The following is a 16,602-nucleotide window of genomic DNA, read 5'->3' as shown; positions in this document are numbered from 1 at the left end:
CTACGCCTGCTCCTACAGCTGCTCCTACGCCTGCTGCTACGCCTGCTCCTACGCCTGCTCCTACAGCTGCTCCCGTGCCTGCTACCGCGCCTGCTCCTACTCCCGCTCCTACAGCTGCCATGACTAAGCCCTCCCACTGTACCCCTACCTCACTGACCACCCTGCTCACTGCCAACCCCACTGCAGACAGCAGCACCAGCCACGCCCGCTCTCCACACGGGGAACCACCCGCCAGGCAGGCCGTCCACCAGCAGCGCCGTGTGCACCGTGTCCTTTAACAAACTGCCGACTTAGTCAACCTAAGAAGCCGCTCTGACGAGAGCTGATGGGTTGGGTACGGACAGCGCACTGGAAAAATGCCCTGAGTCTGGCTCCTGCTGTAGGCTGTGCCCCGTCAAGGACCGTTCGAGGGCCGGCGAGGCCGGCACCAAGGAGCAGCTACCGTCCCGACTCCTCCCCGCTGGCCCCTCACTCGCCCGTCCTCGCCGCCTCTCCCTGCCTGCCACCTGCTTCTTTTGTGCTTTTCTGTGTCAGGTTTAAAAAACACACCAACAGCCTTAAGTCCTCATGGCTGCCACTTTATTCCAAATATTCCCAGCTCCCCTGTCCCTCCAGACTTCCGTCTGCTCCTGTAACACTTCCAGGAACTCAGGTGTTGGGATTTTTTCCTAATTGAACAAGCCCTGTAGAAAGAAGCTCAAGCGGCTCGGCCACCCTGTGCCCACGATGAACACGGGGAATAGAGTCACACATGGTTTCTTGGTATGAAGTTACTCCACAGCCCAGACGATCACATCGTGACATACAGAAAAAGTTAGGTAAAAGAAGAGAGACTCCCAGATCGGAGGAACAGAAGCAGAAAACCAGCAATGACAGGGCGGAGAGCACGACATCGGGATAAGAGAGGAGACAAGGGCAGGATGGGGTCTCTGAAGGGTGCCCGGGGCCGTCGGGCTGAACGGCAGAAAGAACGCCACGCGGACCCCTCCCTGAGGCTGACCCCTCCCTGACACGGACTCCTCCCTGATGCTGACCGCTGCCGTGGGACGCTTCTCCCCCTGGTGCCCAATAGCCTCTCTGGTGAGAAGGCGGCCCCAGCAGTCGGCACTGCTTACTCTTAGGGCCTTTTTTCGGGCATGTCAGGGGTTACCGCACCCTCCCCGCAACCAGGTCTTGGTTTTTAAATATCACCCACTTACAAAATCTAGAACTCTGGGAACCACAGGCTGAGGGAGACACGCCCAGAGGAACCCTGAGAGAAAGGCCACCCCCACCTCTGCCGTTTTCAACCTCACCCGAGAGAGGCCCCTAAAGCTCCCCTCCCAGCAGACCTTCCAAACCGAGGTGACCCCAGTGATTCTCCTACCAACAGTCCTGACAGTGAGCCCCCAGGAGGTGCTCCAGGAAAGACGGGCCCCAGGTCGGGGGGTCCAGGTGAGCCGGGGATCCCAGGTGCAGGAGAGGAACCAAGTGTGGAGGGATCCCTGATGTGGGAGGCGCCCAAGGTGGGGGGGGAGCCCCAGGTGTGGAGGGATCCCAGATGTGGGAGGGGCCCAAAGTGAGGGAGGGATCCCAGGTGCAGAAGGGGTCCCAAGTGTGGACGGATCCCAGATGTGGGGGGGGGGTGTCCCAGGTGCAGGAGGGGCCCCAGGTGCAGAGGGATCCCAGGTCCAAGAGGAGCCCCAGGTGCAGGAGGAGCCCAAGGCGTGGAGGGATCCCAGGTGCAGGAAGGGCCCAAAGTTGGGGGGGGGGGCCCAGGTGCAGGAGGGGCCCTAGGTAAGGAAGGGGTCCCAGGCCAGACTCTGGCTTCTCTGGCTATTGTGCTGAGTGGCTACTGTGGGAGAGGGCCGAGCTGGTGGCACCCCACCCCTTCCTGACACAGAGACCTCAGAGCACCCCCAGAGTGAAGACTTCAAACTGCTGTCTGAGCTCTAGTCACCCCCTTTCTCCAGGGCAGGCCTTCTAGAATTTTCTCTTCCTTTTTCACACCTTCCGTATCTGCTATTAGGAAGCACTGCAACCCGCTTTCTATCTGGGCATAGGCACCCCCTGCACGGGGTTAGAAAGAGGGGTGGAGACCTCGGGCGGCCGCAGCCCTTCTCTCTACACTCGCACTGCTGCCGCCTGACGCGAGGCAGCTCTCCGACTCTCCGGCGGACTCAGTTCTTTCAGTTTTAAGTTATCCTCAAAGGTGTTTAATAATAGCGAATGTTTATGGGGCGTCTGTTCTGTGCTAGGACAGCCAGCCCTGTAAGGATGCTGGTATCCGTCCTCGTCACAGATGAGCAAACTCAGAGCACAGAGCCGAACTGGGCGCTCACGGTTCACGGGGCCTAAGCGGGTGCTCACGGTGCACGGGGCCTGCCTAAGCGGGTGCTCACGGTGCACGGGGCCTAAGCGGGCGCTCACAGTGCACAGGGCCTGCCTAAGCGGGTGCTCACGGTGCACGGGGACTAAGCGGGTGCTCACGGTGCACAGGGCCTGCCTAAGCGGGTGCTCACGGTGCACGGGGCCTAAGCGGGCGCTCACGGTGCACAGGGCCTGCCTAAGCGGGTGCTCACGGTGCACGGGGACTAAGCGGGTGCTCACGGTGCACGGGGCCTGCCTAAGCGGGTGCTCACGGTGCACGGGGACTAAGCGGGTGCTCACGGTGCACAGGACCTAAGTGGGTGCTCACAGTGCACAGGGCCTGCCTAAGCGGGCGCTCACGGTTCACGGGGCCTAAGCGGGTGCTCACGGTGCACAGGGCCTGCCTAAGCGGGTGCTCACGGTGCACAGGGCCTGCCTAAGCGGGTGCTCACGGTGCACAGGGCCTGCCTAAGCGGGTGTTCACGGTGCACAGGGCCTGCCTAAGCGGGTGCTCACGGTGCACAGGGCCTGCCTAAGCGGGTGTTCACGGTGCACAGGGCCTGCCTAAGCGGGTGCTCACGGTTAACGGGGCCTAAGCGGGTGCTCACGGCGCACAGGGCCTAAGCAGCTGTTCAAGGTCACAGGCTGCCCAGAAGGCAAACCCAAATCTGCATCAAGTCAAAGATGAAAATCCTCCCTACAGAGAGGGCCCCACCAGAGCCCAGCACGGAGTGGGGCGAGGTCCGTGACCATTGGTGCCTCTGGGGAAGCCAGTCCCTCCTTGGACAGGAACCAGGACCACCTCGCGAGGGCAGAGAGGAGCTACCCCATGCAGGGACTGAGGCCTGGGAGCCAGCAGGGGAGGACACTAAAGAGGCTGAAGGCTGCCAGGGGGAGAGAAGGGTCCCGGGGACAGTCACGCAGGGGAGAGCAGGGTCCCGGGGACAGTCACCCGGGTGGAGAGGAGCGCCAAGGGCTGGAGGATGTCCTCAAAGCCAGGCTTTACAGGGCCAGGACAGCTGCCCAAGTCACTTTGAAGATTCCCTCTTTCCTCTGTCGCAAAGACTCCTGGAGACCCACGGGGACATTCCCACCTGGACTCAGGTACCCAGGGAACCGAAAGAGTAAGAGCCTCCGCAGCACAGGTGGCCTCTCCCAGGGAGCACTGGAGAACAGGGGAAGGGGCAGAGTGGCCTGCAAACCCAGCAATACCGGGCCATCCAGAGCCTGCATCTCAGGGCCCGGGCTTTGATGCCGGATGCTTGGGCCTGTGTCGGCTCCAGTGGTCATTCCAGAATGGCAGCAGCTCCCTAGTCCCCATGGGACACAGCCACTGCTCAGTCCTCCATCCCACAGCTCTGGTGGGACCTGGCGCCAGCACCACCTGGCCTAAGACTGTCCCTCCCCAGTGCTTGGCCCCATCCTGGCTCGCTGACCCTGACTGACCCCTTCTCAGTGTCCCCAAGCTCTCCCTCAGGACCGATGGCCCCTCCCCCTGGTTGCCAGCTCAGACCAGAGTGACCATTGGTTAGTGAGTGGGCGTAGGAAGCTGAGTTGACCCTCTGCTTGCTCCTTAGCGGGCTTGGTGAACTGCCTTTAAAGGCAGAATACAAAAAAAAAAAAAAGCAGAACATAGTCACACTAAGCAATTGTCAGAAAGGATCCGTCACACTTACTTCAAAAAGTCTAAATGTACCACCAATAAGACCCACCCCACCCATTCTAACAAAACCCAAGTACTTTTCAAACTTGATTACACATATACGCAGTATGGCATCTGTGAGTTTTCAACAAAACATGCTTGAAAGCAACGAGCAGCCGCAACCTACCTGCTGGAAAATGCAGAGACTGGGGAATGTCCTGGAGATGTCCAGCTTAATTAGCTCCAGGCTGGCTTCTCGGTCGGCCACTGGGAGACCGGCATCTGTGGAGAGAGGACATGGCGCTGGTCCAAGGCAGGAGAGGCGAGCGGGACGGGACAGGGACAGAGCGCTCCTCAGACACACCCCAGCCTGGCAGGGTACGAGCCCCCGCCTTTAGGGGGCACCAGTTACAGTCAGACCATAGCCAAGCATTTTCCCGAGGTCCAAAATCAAAATCTCACTGGATTTTACCTCTCAGCAACTACAGTCAGGAAAAGCAAAAGGACACAGATGCCAAGGTCCACAAATGGACTCCAGGCATGGAAAACAAGAAACCGTTACGTGATCTAAGACATCACTGGTATAAACTCAGATCACACGGGAGCAATTCCTAACAAGTGTTTCTGGATAACTTCTTTTACATTTTTCTGAGTTCTAATAGCATGTAGACGGCGTTAAAAAAAATCAGAAAAAATAGCTCTTGTGTGTGATGAGAAGTTCTAGGGGTGTGACCTGGCCAATATGCATTTATCTCTGTGTTTTTGGAAGCAGCTCCCCCAACTTCCCCTACATGCCAGCACCAGCTACGTAAGCCCCGTGAGGAGCCTGGTGAAGGCTTTCATCGGGGAGGCCCCAGGCAGGAGCAGGGGGAGGCCTTCGTCGGGCAGGCGCCGGGCAGGAGCAGGGGAAGGCCTTCGTCGGGGAGGCCCCGGGCACGAGCAGGGGAAGGCCTTCGTCAGGCAGGCCCCGGGCAGGAGCAAGGGAAGGCCTTCGTCGGGGAGGCCCCAGGCAGGAGCAGGGGAAGGCCTTCGTCGGGCAGGCGCCGGGCAGGAGCAGGGGAAGGCCTTCGTCGGGGAGGCCCCGGGCACGAGCAGGGCAAGGCCTTCGTCGGGCAGGCCCCGGGCAGGAGCAAGGGAAGGCCTTCGTCGGGGAGGCCTCAGGCAGGAGCAGGCAGGCCACCAGCAGCTGGGACACAGATGCCCTCGCGAGCTGGTATGCTGTTTTCTATAAAAGCTTCTTCTCTCTGACTTGTGTGCCTTTAAAACCCCTTTTCTGACGGAGCCTTACAAACCTGCACCTCCCCACTGCCGTAAAGCAAGCTCTTTGCTGCTCGGTCAGCAATGACACGGGCAGCGGCCAGAGCAGCCCACTGCCCACAGACTCAGGCTGGACGCACCTTCGCTCTCCCCGTCGGGGCCTCCAGTGCTCAGGGACCGCCAGCGCTCCTTGGCTCGGGCGAGGCAGATGTCAAAGAGCTCTGCAAGAAAGGCCTCGGTGAGTGTCCATGCTCAGGGCACCGGGGACACGCTGTGCCCATCATGTATGCCAAGTCCACCGTGTTGGTCCCACTGGCTTGGCCAGGAGCACCTGTATTACTTAAAACCACCACCGTAAACAGAGAAAGAATACAAGCATACACCCACAAGGCTGCTTTGTTTTGATCTATAATCCTGACTGGGCTGTGTGCTCCTGGGGACCATGACACAGGCGTCTCTCACTCACCCATGCACAGAGCTAACCGCATGGGCGGGACACAGAGCAACACGCCCAGGGAGCGCCTATCGATGGGGGAGGGACAGCAGAAAAGCCATTTGGTTTCAGATGTGGACAAGATGGAGCTACACCTGCGTGGTCCTGCCTCCACAGGGGAGCAGGGGCGCAAGCAGATGCCAGGGACAAGAAGACTCTCAGAGATGAAGGTGCTAGCTGACTATTAGGACCGAGGACCCACAAGATGATCTCCAGGTCTCCCCCAGGTCTGAAGCTTATTTTTTAACGGTTCTCTCTGGGTAGTGCGGTACTAGTGAAATGATAACTCATGCTCACAAACAGCGTTATCCTCACAGACTGCGGGAGTGTATTTCACATACTGTTCTTCACAGAAAGGGTGTTTCCTTGCCGGCGTGGCCTGCATCCAATGTACATGAACATTCCGGCAGAGCTCGCGCTCTCTCTCGATCCTGCACTCACCTCGTCATTTATACACATCCACGGACGTTCCGGCAGAGCTCGCGCTCTCTCGCGATCCTGCACTCGCCTCGTCATTCATACACCTCAATGGACGTTCTGGCAGAGCTCGCGCTCTCTCTCCATCCTGCGCTCGTCTCGTCATTCATACACGTACATGGATGTTCTGGCAGAACTCGCACTCTCTCTCGATCCTGCGCTTGTCTCGTCATTTATACACGTACATGGACGTTCCGGCAGAGCTTGCGCCTCTCTCCATCCCGCGCTCGTCTCGTCATTCATACACGTACATGGACGTTCCGGCAGAATTCGCACTCTCTCTCGATCCTGTGCTTGTCTAGTCATTTATACACGTACATGGACGTTCCGGCAGAGCTCGCACTCTCTCTCCATCCTGCGCTCGTCTCGTCATTCATACACGTACATGGACGTTCCGGCAGAGCTCGCACTCTCTCTCGATCCTGTGCTTGTCTCGTCATTTATACACGTACATGGACGTTCTGGCAGAGCTTGCGCTCTCTCTCTCGATCCTGCACTCTTCTCGTCATTCATACACATCAATGGACGTTCTGGCAGAGCTCGCGCTCTCTCTCTCGATCCTGCACTCTTCTCGTCATTCATACACATCAATGGACGTTCTAGCAGAGCTCGCGCTCTCTCGCGATCCTGCGGTCGCCTCGTCATTCATACACGTGCATGGACGTTCCGGCAGAGCTCGCGCTCTCTCGCGATCCTGCACTCGCCTCGTCATTCATACACGTGCATGGACGCTCCGGCAGAGCTCGCACTCTCTCTCCATCCTGCACTCGTCTCGTGATTCATACACGTACATGGACATTTCAGCAGAGCTTGCGCCCTCTCCATCCTGCACTCATCGCGTCATTTATACACGCATATGGGCGTTCTGGTAGAGCTCACACTCTCTCTTGATCCTGCACTCGTCTCGTCATTTATACATACACTTCACTGGTTTTGGCCCTCTAGAAAAGCCAGTCTCAGACAATGGGCTCAAGAACCGGCCAGGGCTAGAATCCCAGCTTCCCCACACCCCGCGAGGCCTGGACACAGCCTGGAACCTTCCCAGGATGCTAAACCTCAACAGAAAAGTGAGGTTAATAATGTCTGTCCCCACATGACTGTAGTCATTATGGATTAAGACCTTGCAAGTCGAGAATGGCATTCAATGCCTGATGCTCAACGACTGGAAGTCAAGGTCGTCCGTGCTCTTGTGCTGGCCTGAACACGGAGCAAACTGAGATGAAGGAGGACCCACAAAAGTGGCCTCTGATCACTCCACAATATTCCCTGAGGGCCCTCCATGTGGCAAGAGCTGTGGTGGGCACAGGAGACAGAGAACACACCAGCCAAGGTGTGGGCTCACAAGGCAGCCCAGGTGAGGGCCCTGCTTTGGAGTGCTAATTCTAATTCTAGTGGGGGCAACAGACATCAGGCAGGTAATCACACAAGTAAGACAATTTAAACAAAACAGGCCAATATCAAAGTTTAAACAAAACTTTCAAATCATATACCTCACAAATGAGCTGTTTGGCCCCGTCTACTACAACGTAGACCACAGGCGATTCTGTAGATTTTAATTTAAACAAGTCAGTCCAGGCATCAGTGAGAGCCAGATCGCACACACATTCCATTTGCTTAAGCAGGGCTGCTGGTCGAGTTCAGAAATCCCAAGAACATGGACTGAGGTAAACATCAAAGAATTTCTCCACACTTCTACTTCTGGGGACACTTTTAAAAAATACCCACCTGGACCATGGTCTCAGGGGAACATCTAGCTCAACTGGCATAACACAGTTTATAAAGACAATGTTCTACATTCTACCTTGGTGAGTAGCGTCTGGGGTCTTAAAAGCCTGTGAGCAGCCATCTAAGACACCCCACTGGTCTCATCCCTTCGGGAGCAAGGAAGAATGAAGAGAACAGGATACAAGGGAAAGATTAGTCCGAAGAACTAATGGACCACCGCTACCAAGGCCTCCACCTGACTAAGTCCAGTACAGCTAGATGGTGCCTGGCTACCAACACTCACTGCTCTGACCAGGACTGCAACAGAGGGTTCTGGACAGAGCTGGAGAAGGATGTAGAACAAAATTCTAACTCACAAAAAAAAGACCAGATTTACTGGCCTAAAGGAGACTGGAGAAACCCCGAGAGTATGGCCCCCAGACACCCTTTTAGCTCAGTGGTGAAGTCATTTCCAAGGTTCACTGTTCAGCCGGGGAGTGGATAGCCCCATAAAACCAAATGGGACTAATGAGGCACAGCAGTCCAGGGACAAGGGCCAGAAGGCAGAAGCGGACAGGAAAGCTGCTGATAGGGAACCCAAGGTTGAGTAAGGATAGTGTTGATGTGTTGTGAGGTTGTTAACCATTGTCATAGGGCAACATGTGTACTAACTGTTAAATGAGAAACTATTTTGTTCTATAAGCCTTCATCTAAAGTGAGAATAGCAGCACAATTGGAAGAGCGTAGCTGATGTCACTGAAGTGTGCATGTAGAAATTTTTGAAATGGTGTATCTTTGGTTATGTATATTTTCACCAAAAAAAGAAAAAAAAAAAAAGTCAAGAAGGGAGAGGGTTGACATGTTGTGGGGTTGTTAACCAATGTCATAGAACAATATGTGTACTACTGTTTCATGGAAACTATTTGTTCTGTAAGCCTTCACCTGCAGTACAATTAAAAAAAATTAAAAAAAAAAAAAAAACACCCCACCTGTCAAGTGTTACACATGTCTTCTCATGTGAAGACATTGAAACAAAACTGGCAGGTACAGACTCAGCTGAAAACAGGGCCCCGAAGAGGGCTCTCTCCCTCTGGGCTGCTCACCACCCAACCAACCTGCTGGCGTCAGGCACTCCAGGAGAGCCCTGCTGGGGCCCAGTCACAATCGTGGGGTGGGGCAGCCCGTGAAGACAAAAATAACACCACCACCACAAACCCTGGCTATAGAGGGAGGTAAAACCAACCTGTCTCCTACTCAGACACCTTCAACAACCGCGCCACACGCAAGCCGCAGCTCTAACCCCAGGACAGGAGGCCTGCCTGCAGCTGGGGCTCAGACTGGGAAGCAGACAGGGTGGCCGGGGGAGCCCTTCACTGCAGCCGTGGTGCCTCCTGCCTGCTTCACTCTGGCTGCCGGGGCGGGAACCCAGGAGCCCCAGCGGTGGAGATGCGTACGCAAATGCATATACACAACGAACTCTGCAAGACGAGGAGCACGTGCCTCACCCCTCTAGACTTGATGCAGCCAGGACCCGCATGCCCCACCCTAGAGGACCCCCACCCTAGAGGACTCCTGCCCTAGGAGAACCCCCTAATCCTAGAGGACCCCCAGTCTAGAGGAACCCCCCCCACCCTAGAGGAACCCCAATCTAGAGGAACCCCCCCACCCTAGAGGACCCCCCATCGTAGAGGACCTCCCCCCTGCCCTAGAGGACCCCATCCTAAAGGAGCCCCTCATCCTAGAGGGCCCCCAGCTCTAGCACAGTATGTGGTCTCCCCCAGACACTTAAACATCAGCTGCCTGAGAAAAACATCCGACAAAGGCCAGCAGGTACAGGATACAACACTCCACAGACAGAGACTCTTTCCCCCGCCACGTCCCCTCCCCACTGCTCACCGCCAGGGCCGGCTCTCGGTCAGCTCTGACAAGGGGTCCTAACGTACCCCGGCCTGGATGCCTGGAGCCTCATGATCAGCGTACCCCCATCCGCCCGGGAAGATGCAGACCACAAGAGGGGGTGGGGCCTCTGGCCCACATCGCCAGCTAGAAGCACCGGCCGGCTCGCCCCTCGGGCGGACAGTTGCCTCTGTTCAGGTGTGGGAGCAGTGGGCAGGCCAGCGGGCGCTCACCGTGGGTGATGTTCAACTCATTGCCAATGGCCAAGCTCCAGACTCTGCCGCGCACGCTGGGCGGGATGCCCTGCCACCACAGGTCCCGGACTTTTCTAGAGCTCCACCTGGACAGGAGAAGAACTGTGAGTCCATTTTCAAAGAAGAAACACTGGCCTTCGTGTGCCCCGCCCAGGCTTGGGAGCCAGGGACACCTGCTGAGTCACAACCCCACCCACTCTGAGTTCAGGCCCAGGGTTCAAGAGACCCAGCATTCTCTAGGCAGAAGGAAGGGACAGCAAAGGCCACAGGCTCACCCCGCAGGGAGGAGGCTCTATCAAAGGAAGGGGAGGTAACAGGGCTGTACGGAGGGCACACTGGCTCACACGGGCCCTGACTGCTAAGCCAAGGGACACACACGTCAGACTGGGAGTCTCAGGCAGCTACTGAAATGTTAAGTAGGAAGGGATGCAGACGCATGTTTGAAAGCCCCTGTGGCTGCCAGGGAGGAACTGGATGGGGAGGAGGAGAAGGGGCCACATTCAGGAAGGACGGAGCTGAGCCCATAATGCGGCGGGGGTGGGGGGTGGCTGTGCCACTCAGCTCCCCGCGCGATGCCGTCACAGCCTGCGACGGACACAGCCGCGGCCCCGCACGCAGGGGCTCTTACATCGTTTCCCAGTTAGGCAGGATCTCGTTGTTCCAGGTGAGGACCGCATGCCCGATGCTCTCCTCCAGCCGACACCTCTCCTCCAGCTGCCTCCTCCGCCGCTGGGCCTCCTTCAGCTCTAGATGCCACCGCGCCAACGAGAAGACGATGCCATTGGTGGACAGCCACCATTTCCAGGCGTGGTGACTGTACCCAAAGGTCACGGTGTGACAGTCCAGTGCTAACTCAAAGCTGAGCCGAGCACACTCAGGCACCACCCACTTCTCAGTGAGCTTCTTAAATACACGTACACCAAAAAGTGTACACGTATAAACTTCAACCATACAGGGGACACGCCCACGTACCACCACCCGGCCGAAGCCTGGGTGTGACAGACACCAGTACCCTCTGCGCCCACCCCACCCCACCCGAGGGGACTCTATCCTGGCAACCAACAGCCTAACCATTACTCTCATTTTTTAACCATCCATTTTGAAATAACTTAAAACTTATAGAAAAATCATCAGGATTTAACAAAGGATTCCTGTACATCCTTAACTCCTGGGGTCTGTCTTGTTCTTCTCCCTCCCCCGCTCGATCGCTTGCCCTCCTTCAGAACCACGCATGAGTAAGCTCTACACGTCGTGGCCATTCACCTCTAAATACCTGAGCATGTACTTCCCCAAAACGAAGACACGTCTGCAAACAACCTCAGTACAACTGTAAAAATGAGGATATTAATACTGACATGGTACTTCAATACAACCTACAGACCCATTCAAGTTTCTCCCCTTTCCCCAGTAAAGTTCTTTCTAAACAGCTCTGCCTTCTGGTCTAGGACTAAACGCAGGGTCATCAAACATGACTCTTAACGGGGAAAAGGCGACCCTGAGAAGAACCAGTCGTCTCGGTTTGCGCGTGCAGTCACATGCCATATAATGTGCGTCCAGGCAACATCCAACTGCATACCCGTCTGTGCTCCGGTGCTTACCCACCGCCGACAGCCCCACTCGGCAGCCAGCCCACTGCCCCCTACCCACGGGAACAGGCACTCCTGCCACTGGGAGGAGGAGGTGCCTGACCCCGTTCCCAAGCGCCCGGGTCGGCAGGCATCGTGGGCCCGGCAGGGCAGGGGTGCCGGGCTGCTGAGACTGTTCCCCTGCTGGCCTGGCCCACGACTGGAGCCCCCCCTGCTGTGACCGTCACGGGCTGCGGGGCCATGGCCGGGCAGGACCTAGCTGACCACCCACCTGAGGTGTCTCAGCTGGACACCTCGCAGACCCGGGTGTTCACACAACGTCCAAATCATGTAATTCCTATTTCACAGAACGTATCGTGGACGTTAAACAATGCATGCCTGTGCTTTTTCAACACTCCAGAATCATGCGGTTTTTAGGTGTTGCAAGGGGCTTTAATAAACAAAACTGCGCCCAGGGAGGGAGAGAGATGTGGCCGGCACGAGCAGCGGGAGCTTCCTATCCCATCTCATCCCACCCCACTCTAGCCGGCCTCTTTCCTCGGGGAAGTCCAGAGTCTTCTCACCTTGAATAAAACTCCCAGAAGAGGAGAATAGAAACATGCATTTTGACAGAAAACTACAAGTTCCAAAAACATTAAAGCACTCGTCGCCAGAGTTCAGGTTCAAGAAGGACAGCAGCTGGCCCTCCCGGCCGCCCGCTGCCGAGCACGTGTGGGTCCCGTTACCTCGTTTCCTGGCCTGAGCCACCATCTCTTCGTACTGCTGTCTGTGCTTCTGAGCTTCTTCAGCTGGCTTGGCCGGGAGATTCCTTCACAGAAAACAAAGGATTCACCATGACAAATACTGAATAAACCTCTGTGAGGGAAAAAACCTGAAGCATTATTTACTAAAAAAATATAAAGCTGAAGATCAACAACTGCATTTTTCAAGATGACAAAGACCAACAGCTCAGCTCTTTCATAAAAACACTCTTTTAAAGTAAAACAATTTGCTCACTGCAGGAAATCTGAAGCAAACAGATTAGTAGGAAGAACTAACAATGATCCGTAATTCCAATAAACAAATGCTAAATCCCGATATTTTTACCCCAGCACACTCCCATGGCCTACCGCAACTCCCGGCCCGCCGGCTACCCTGGCAGCAAGCAGCACACACTGGATGGGTACATCTCCTGGGGAGGTTTCTAAGGGTGGGAGTTTCCCATCAGCCCCGTGGTTCATCTCATTTTATATAAAAATGCACACTGTATTTCTGTGTCTCGCAAACGTGGTGTGATGTTTCAGACCCTGCTGTGATGGGGCAGTCCCTCCTGTCCCATCTCCAAACACAATCTATAACCAGTGACCTGGACCTGCCCCTATCACACAGGGGGCTGGGGCCGAGGCCAGGGGGCCAGCAGCCTGTGAATACAGACCCGGCGCCCAGCCCGCCTCCTGGTGTTTCCTGCAGTTACAAACCAGTTTACCGTTTATAACAGCTCCTTAAACACTTTAAAATGCTAAATGAAGAAAAGCCACTGGAATGGACAATTCTGGCCCAGACCTCGATACTGAAGGGCTGTTTCTCCGATGAGTCATTAGCGGCCGACAGCACGCGTGTGTACTGGGAGCTGAGAGGGACTCGGCACAGTAACGAGTGACAGCTGCCCGTCCTCCAGTGACCCCAGTTCTTTTTAATGAAAAGGTGACTAGCACACTGTCATCGGCCACTAAACAGACGCGCTGTTCTCTGGAGAGACTTACGCAGGGCGGTCTTCCAGGATGAGGGCGGTGGTGGAGAGGGGCTCAAAGTCGAGATTCTTCCTCACATTCTGCTTGGGGGAGGGTGGCCTGCTGGGTTGTCCAACCTTGTCTTCATTTTCCTGGGACAAAGACACCAGGGGGAACTGGTTGATGTGACAAAACCAAAAACCCCAAACCAGTCTGAGTTGACCCCGACTCGTGGGACCACCCATGTGTATCAGAGTAGAACTATGCTCTACAGAGTTTTCAAGGACTGATGTTTTGGAAGCACATCACCAGGCCTTTCTTCCAAGGCACCTCTGGGTGGGCTCCAACCACCAAGCTTCCGGTTAGCCGCTGAGCGTGGTAACCATTTGTGCCCCCCCCCCCAGGGATGAAGCCACCTTAAATCAAGGTTTTTTGTTTTTTAATGAAAGTCCTTGAAGTCGGTTTTGAGGGTGACGCACTGACAATACTTCCCGCTGCTCAGAAGGAAGAACTGCCCACTCCGGGGGTCGCAGGCTGTCACTCTGTACTGCTGGGGGGTTACTGGGGGTCTCGTCGTCTGCTGCCCCTGCAGGGCTGCATGCCTGCCTCAGTCCCCCGTGCTTCTCTAGGCACAGGAGCGCGTCTGTCTTTGGACACTGTGAATTCTAACTGATTCTTGTGATGGCCCCAGAGTGGTTCCGAGCCAGACCATCCCAACCCCGGCTTCCTCTCTAGCCACACCCATCCTAATTTCTCACCCACTGCTAACCAAAAGGTTGGTAGTTCGAATCCACCAGCTGCTCCCTGGAAACCCTAAGGGGCAGCTCTACTCTGTCCTATAGGGTTGCTATGAGTCGGAATTGACTTGACGGAAACGGGCAGGTTTGGTTTTTGGTTCTTTTTTTTTCATCCCGTGGCATTTTATATGCCTCTGTTAGCTCTTCAAATCTTTTCTAAAAAGAGGAAGGGGTTAGAAACCCTTTGCATGAAGATGACTAAAACTGCCTCACTTTCTCAAAGGAACAACATCACAGAAGAAATTCCTTCACCTCCTCCTGTGCTGTCCCTGTGGAGTACGACCTGGCGAGCTCTGCCCTGCCCAGGAAACCCAGAGGCAGCCCGTATAGCTGGGTCGCTAACTTGCTCCAAGCATTGTGAACAGAACAGCCAAGAGTTGAGGAGAGCTTCGCGAGGGCTGGTGCCAGGGCAGCCAGCTCTGAATGACGTGTGTGTGGACCCTGAGCCCACCGCGCAATCAGACCGCGCCTTCTTGTTGCCCCCCTGTGGACAAGGCTCACAGTGCCTCCCTGGAGGAAGATGACCGGGTGGGGAGTCGTGAGAAGCTAAGACTTAGGCAACCATTCCGGACAACAGCGGAAGCAGCGTCACGAGGCACTGAGTGATTAACTGCTGAGAGAACGTGACTGACACCGGCTGCCAAGACAGGGGCTGCCGGTAAAGTTATCTGTAAAGCGATTACCGTCTCAGCCGGAAAGGCCGCGGCTCCCAACAAGCGGAAAGGAGACCTCATCTCTACGCGGGCCAGCGACGAGGGTGCCAAGAGGTGGCCGCGTCTGTGCGTCGGACGCACGAGGTCAGGCATCTAAGCCCCGCTCACTGCCTTCAAATGGATCTGTTCAGACGCTCAGACTGTCCTCAGTCGCCAAAAGCTGAGGAAACGGTTCACCGATTCACAGGGACCAGCCATCAGGAAGCCTCAAGTCCAGCACACGCGTATCGAACATGCTGACTTTTATGGGAAATCTACCAAAAGCTGTGTGCTGAGAAGGATTCTGAGGCACGCTGCATTTCAACAACAGTTAGCAAAGACTGCCCTTCTGAGCTACCTGCTGCGGCCAACGGTGCCAGGCCCAGGGGTTAGCTGTCCCTGAGTGTGGATCCCAACAGTCTGATCCACAACCAGTCATGGGGATGACACAGGACTGCGCAGTGTTTCGTTCCACTGTGCACGGGGTGCCGTGAGTCAGGGCCAACTCAAGGGCAGCTAACCACCACAGCATTCACACTGGATACACTCAGCTGGCCGGCACTCGAGCCCACGAGGTGTCAGCTGCCCTCACCCCGCGTCCCAGATGGAAGGTGGAGACCCAGAGGCGTCCATGGCTGATGTGGGGGAGGCTGGGACTGAAGTCAGGCTCTCTGGATCCTCAGAGGCCACCCCTCTCCAAGCAAATCCACGCAAGCCCTTCATAGCCCCTCACAAGCACAAATCTGAACAAACTCATCATCCGTGTTCAGTCTACACGTCGTGCTTCATACCAGCTTCCAATCGTGACAGAAACACGGAACACACGGTGAATGGGGATGTGGGTTAGAGACTTGTGTGTGATCACAGAGACAGCTGCACTGTTAAAAACAGTAAGAGGCAACCTGGCTGCCTCACCGAAATCCCAGGGAACCTTTCCAAAATCATGAGTCCTAAACTGCCGTCGTGCACGTGAAGGGTGCTGCCACTTGTTGCAGGCCCTGCCCCAAACGTGTTTCTCCCGAAGGTACCAAGACACGTCAGCAGAAGAGTTACCTTCCAGGCCAGACAAACTACTTAAGACAGAGGACAGGACCACTCGCCCTCCGGATCGGGGGGAAGAAAGGCTGCAAAAAGAGCAGCACTCGACCGTGCACCACCATCGCCAGGGTGGCACGTGACCAGACAGGGCTCGGGGACACTGACCCTGGGTGCGTCATCGCACGTCTCTCAGCCTCAGTCCCCTCAGCTGTAAGACGGAAGCAACTGTGAAGCCCGTTACGATGGCTGAGTGGAACCTACGTGTAAACAGTCACCTACCAGCACACGGAGCCCCTCTGTGGTGCACAGTGTCTGACTCACGCCGACCCCCCCACGGTTCCTTCTCTTGTTGGCACCCAGCTTTGGCGCCTCCTGTTCTGAGCCCGTCAGCAGTGCTGCTTATCGCTGTCCAGGCACTGCAGCGCCCTCACAAACCTCCAAGCGAGTCAGGAACACGAGTCACAGTTACAGGACACCGCCCCGGGGCAGCTTAGATCAGAGTGCTCGTGGCGGATGGGCTTCACTGCTCAAGCCAGTATTTGTTTTAGTGAAACAACAATAAGCATCAGCGTACACGGTAAGGGCAGCTTGTTTCAGTTTTACGGGGCCCATCGGGGCTGGGCAGCCGGGCTGTGACTGCGCTCTGTGGCCCAGCGCTGGACCGGGGCCATTGGGGCTGGGCAGCTGGGCTGAGACTGCGCTCTGCGG

General features: G+C 56.1%; 1 protein-coding gene across 3 annotated transcripts in view; it reads right to left on the bottom strand.

Moving 5' to 3' along the window:
- Window positions 1-16,602, bottom strand: part of TBC1D14 (TBC1 domain family member 14) — a 93,151-nt gene that overhangs the window by 9,889 nt on the left and 66,660 nt on the right. For all 3 annotated transcript variants that reach the window (XM_023737972.1, XM_004383498.2, XM_023737973.1), the window contains 6 exons: window positions 13,401-13,519; window positions 12,384-12,466; window positions 10,701-10,818; window positions 10,052-10,158; window positions 5,389-5,469; window positions 4,179-4,273 (listed from right to left, as the gene is read on the bottom strand). In XM_023737972.1, the coding sequence (XP_023593740.1) occupies window positions 4,179-4,273; window positions 5,389-5,469; window positions 10,052-10,158; window positions 10,701-10,818; window positions 12,384-12,466; window positions 13,401-13,519 (603 nt within the window). The remainder of the gene's footprint in view (window positions 1-4,178; window positions 4,274-5,388; window positions 5,470-10,051; window positions 10,159-10,700; window positions 10,819-12,383; window positions 12,467-13,400; window positions 13,520-16,602) is intronic.

This window comes from Trichechus manatus, unplaced genomic scaffold, assembly GCF_000243295.1.
Source record: "Trichechus manatus latirostris isolate Lorelei unplaced genomic scaffold, TriManLat1.0 scaffold00111, whole genome shotgun sequence".
NCBI classification, from domain to species: Eukaryota; Metazoa; Chordata; class Mammalia; order Sirenia; family Trichechidae; genus Trichechus; species Trichechus manatus.
Note: the sequence above shows the minus strand (reverse complement) of the source record. Positions and strands in the feature narration are given on the sequence as shown.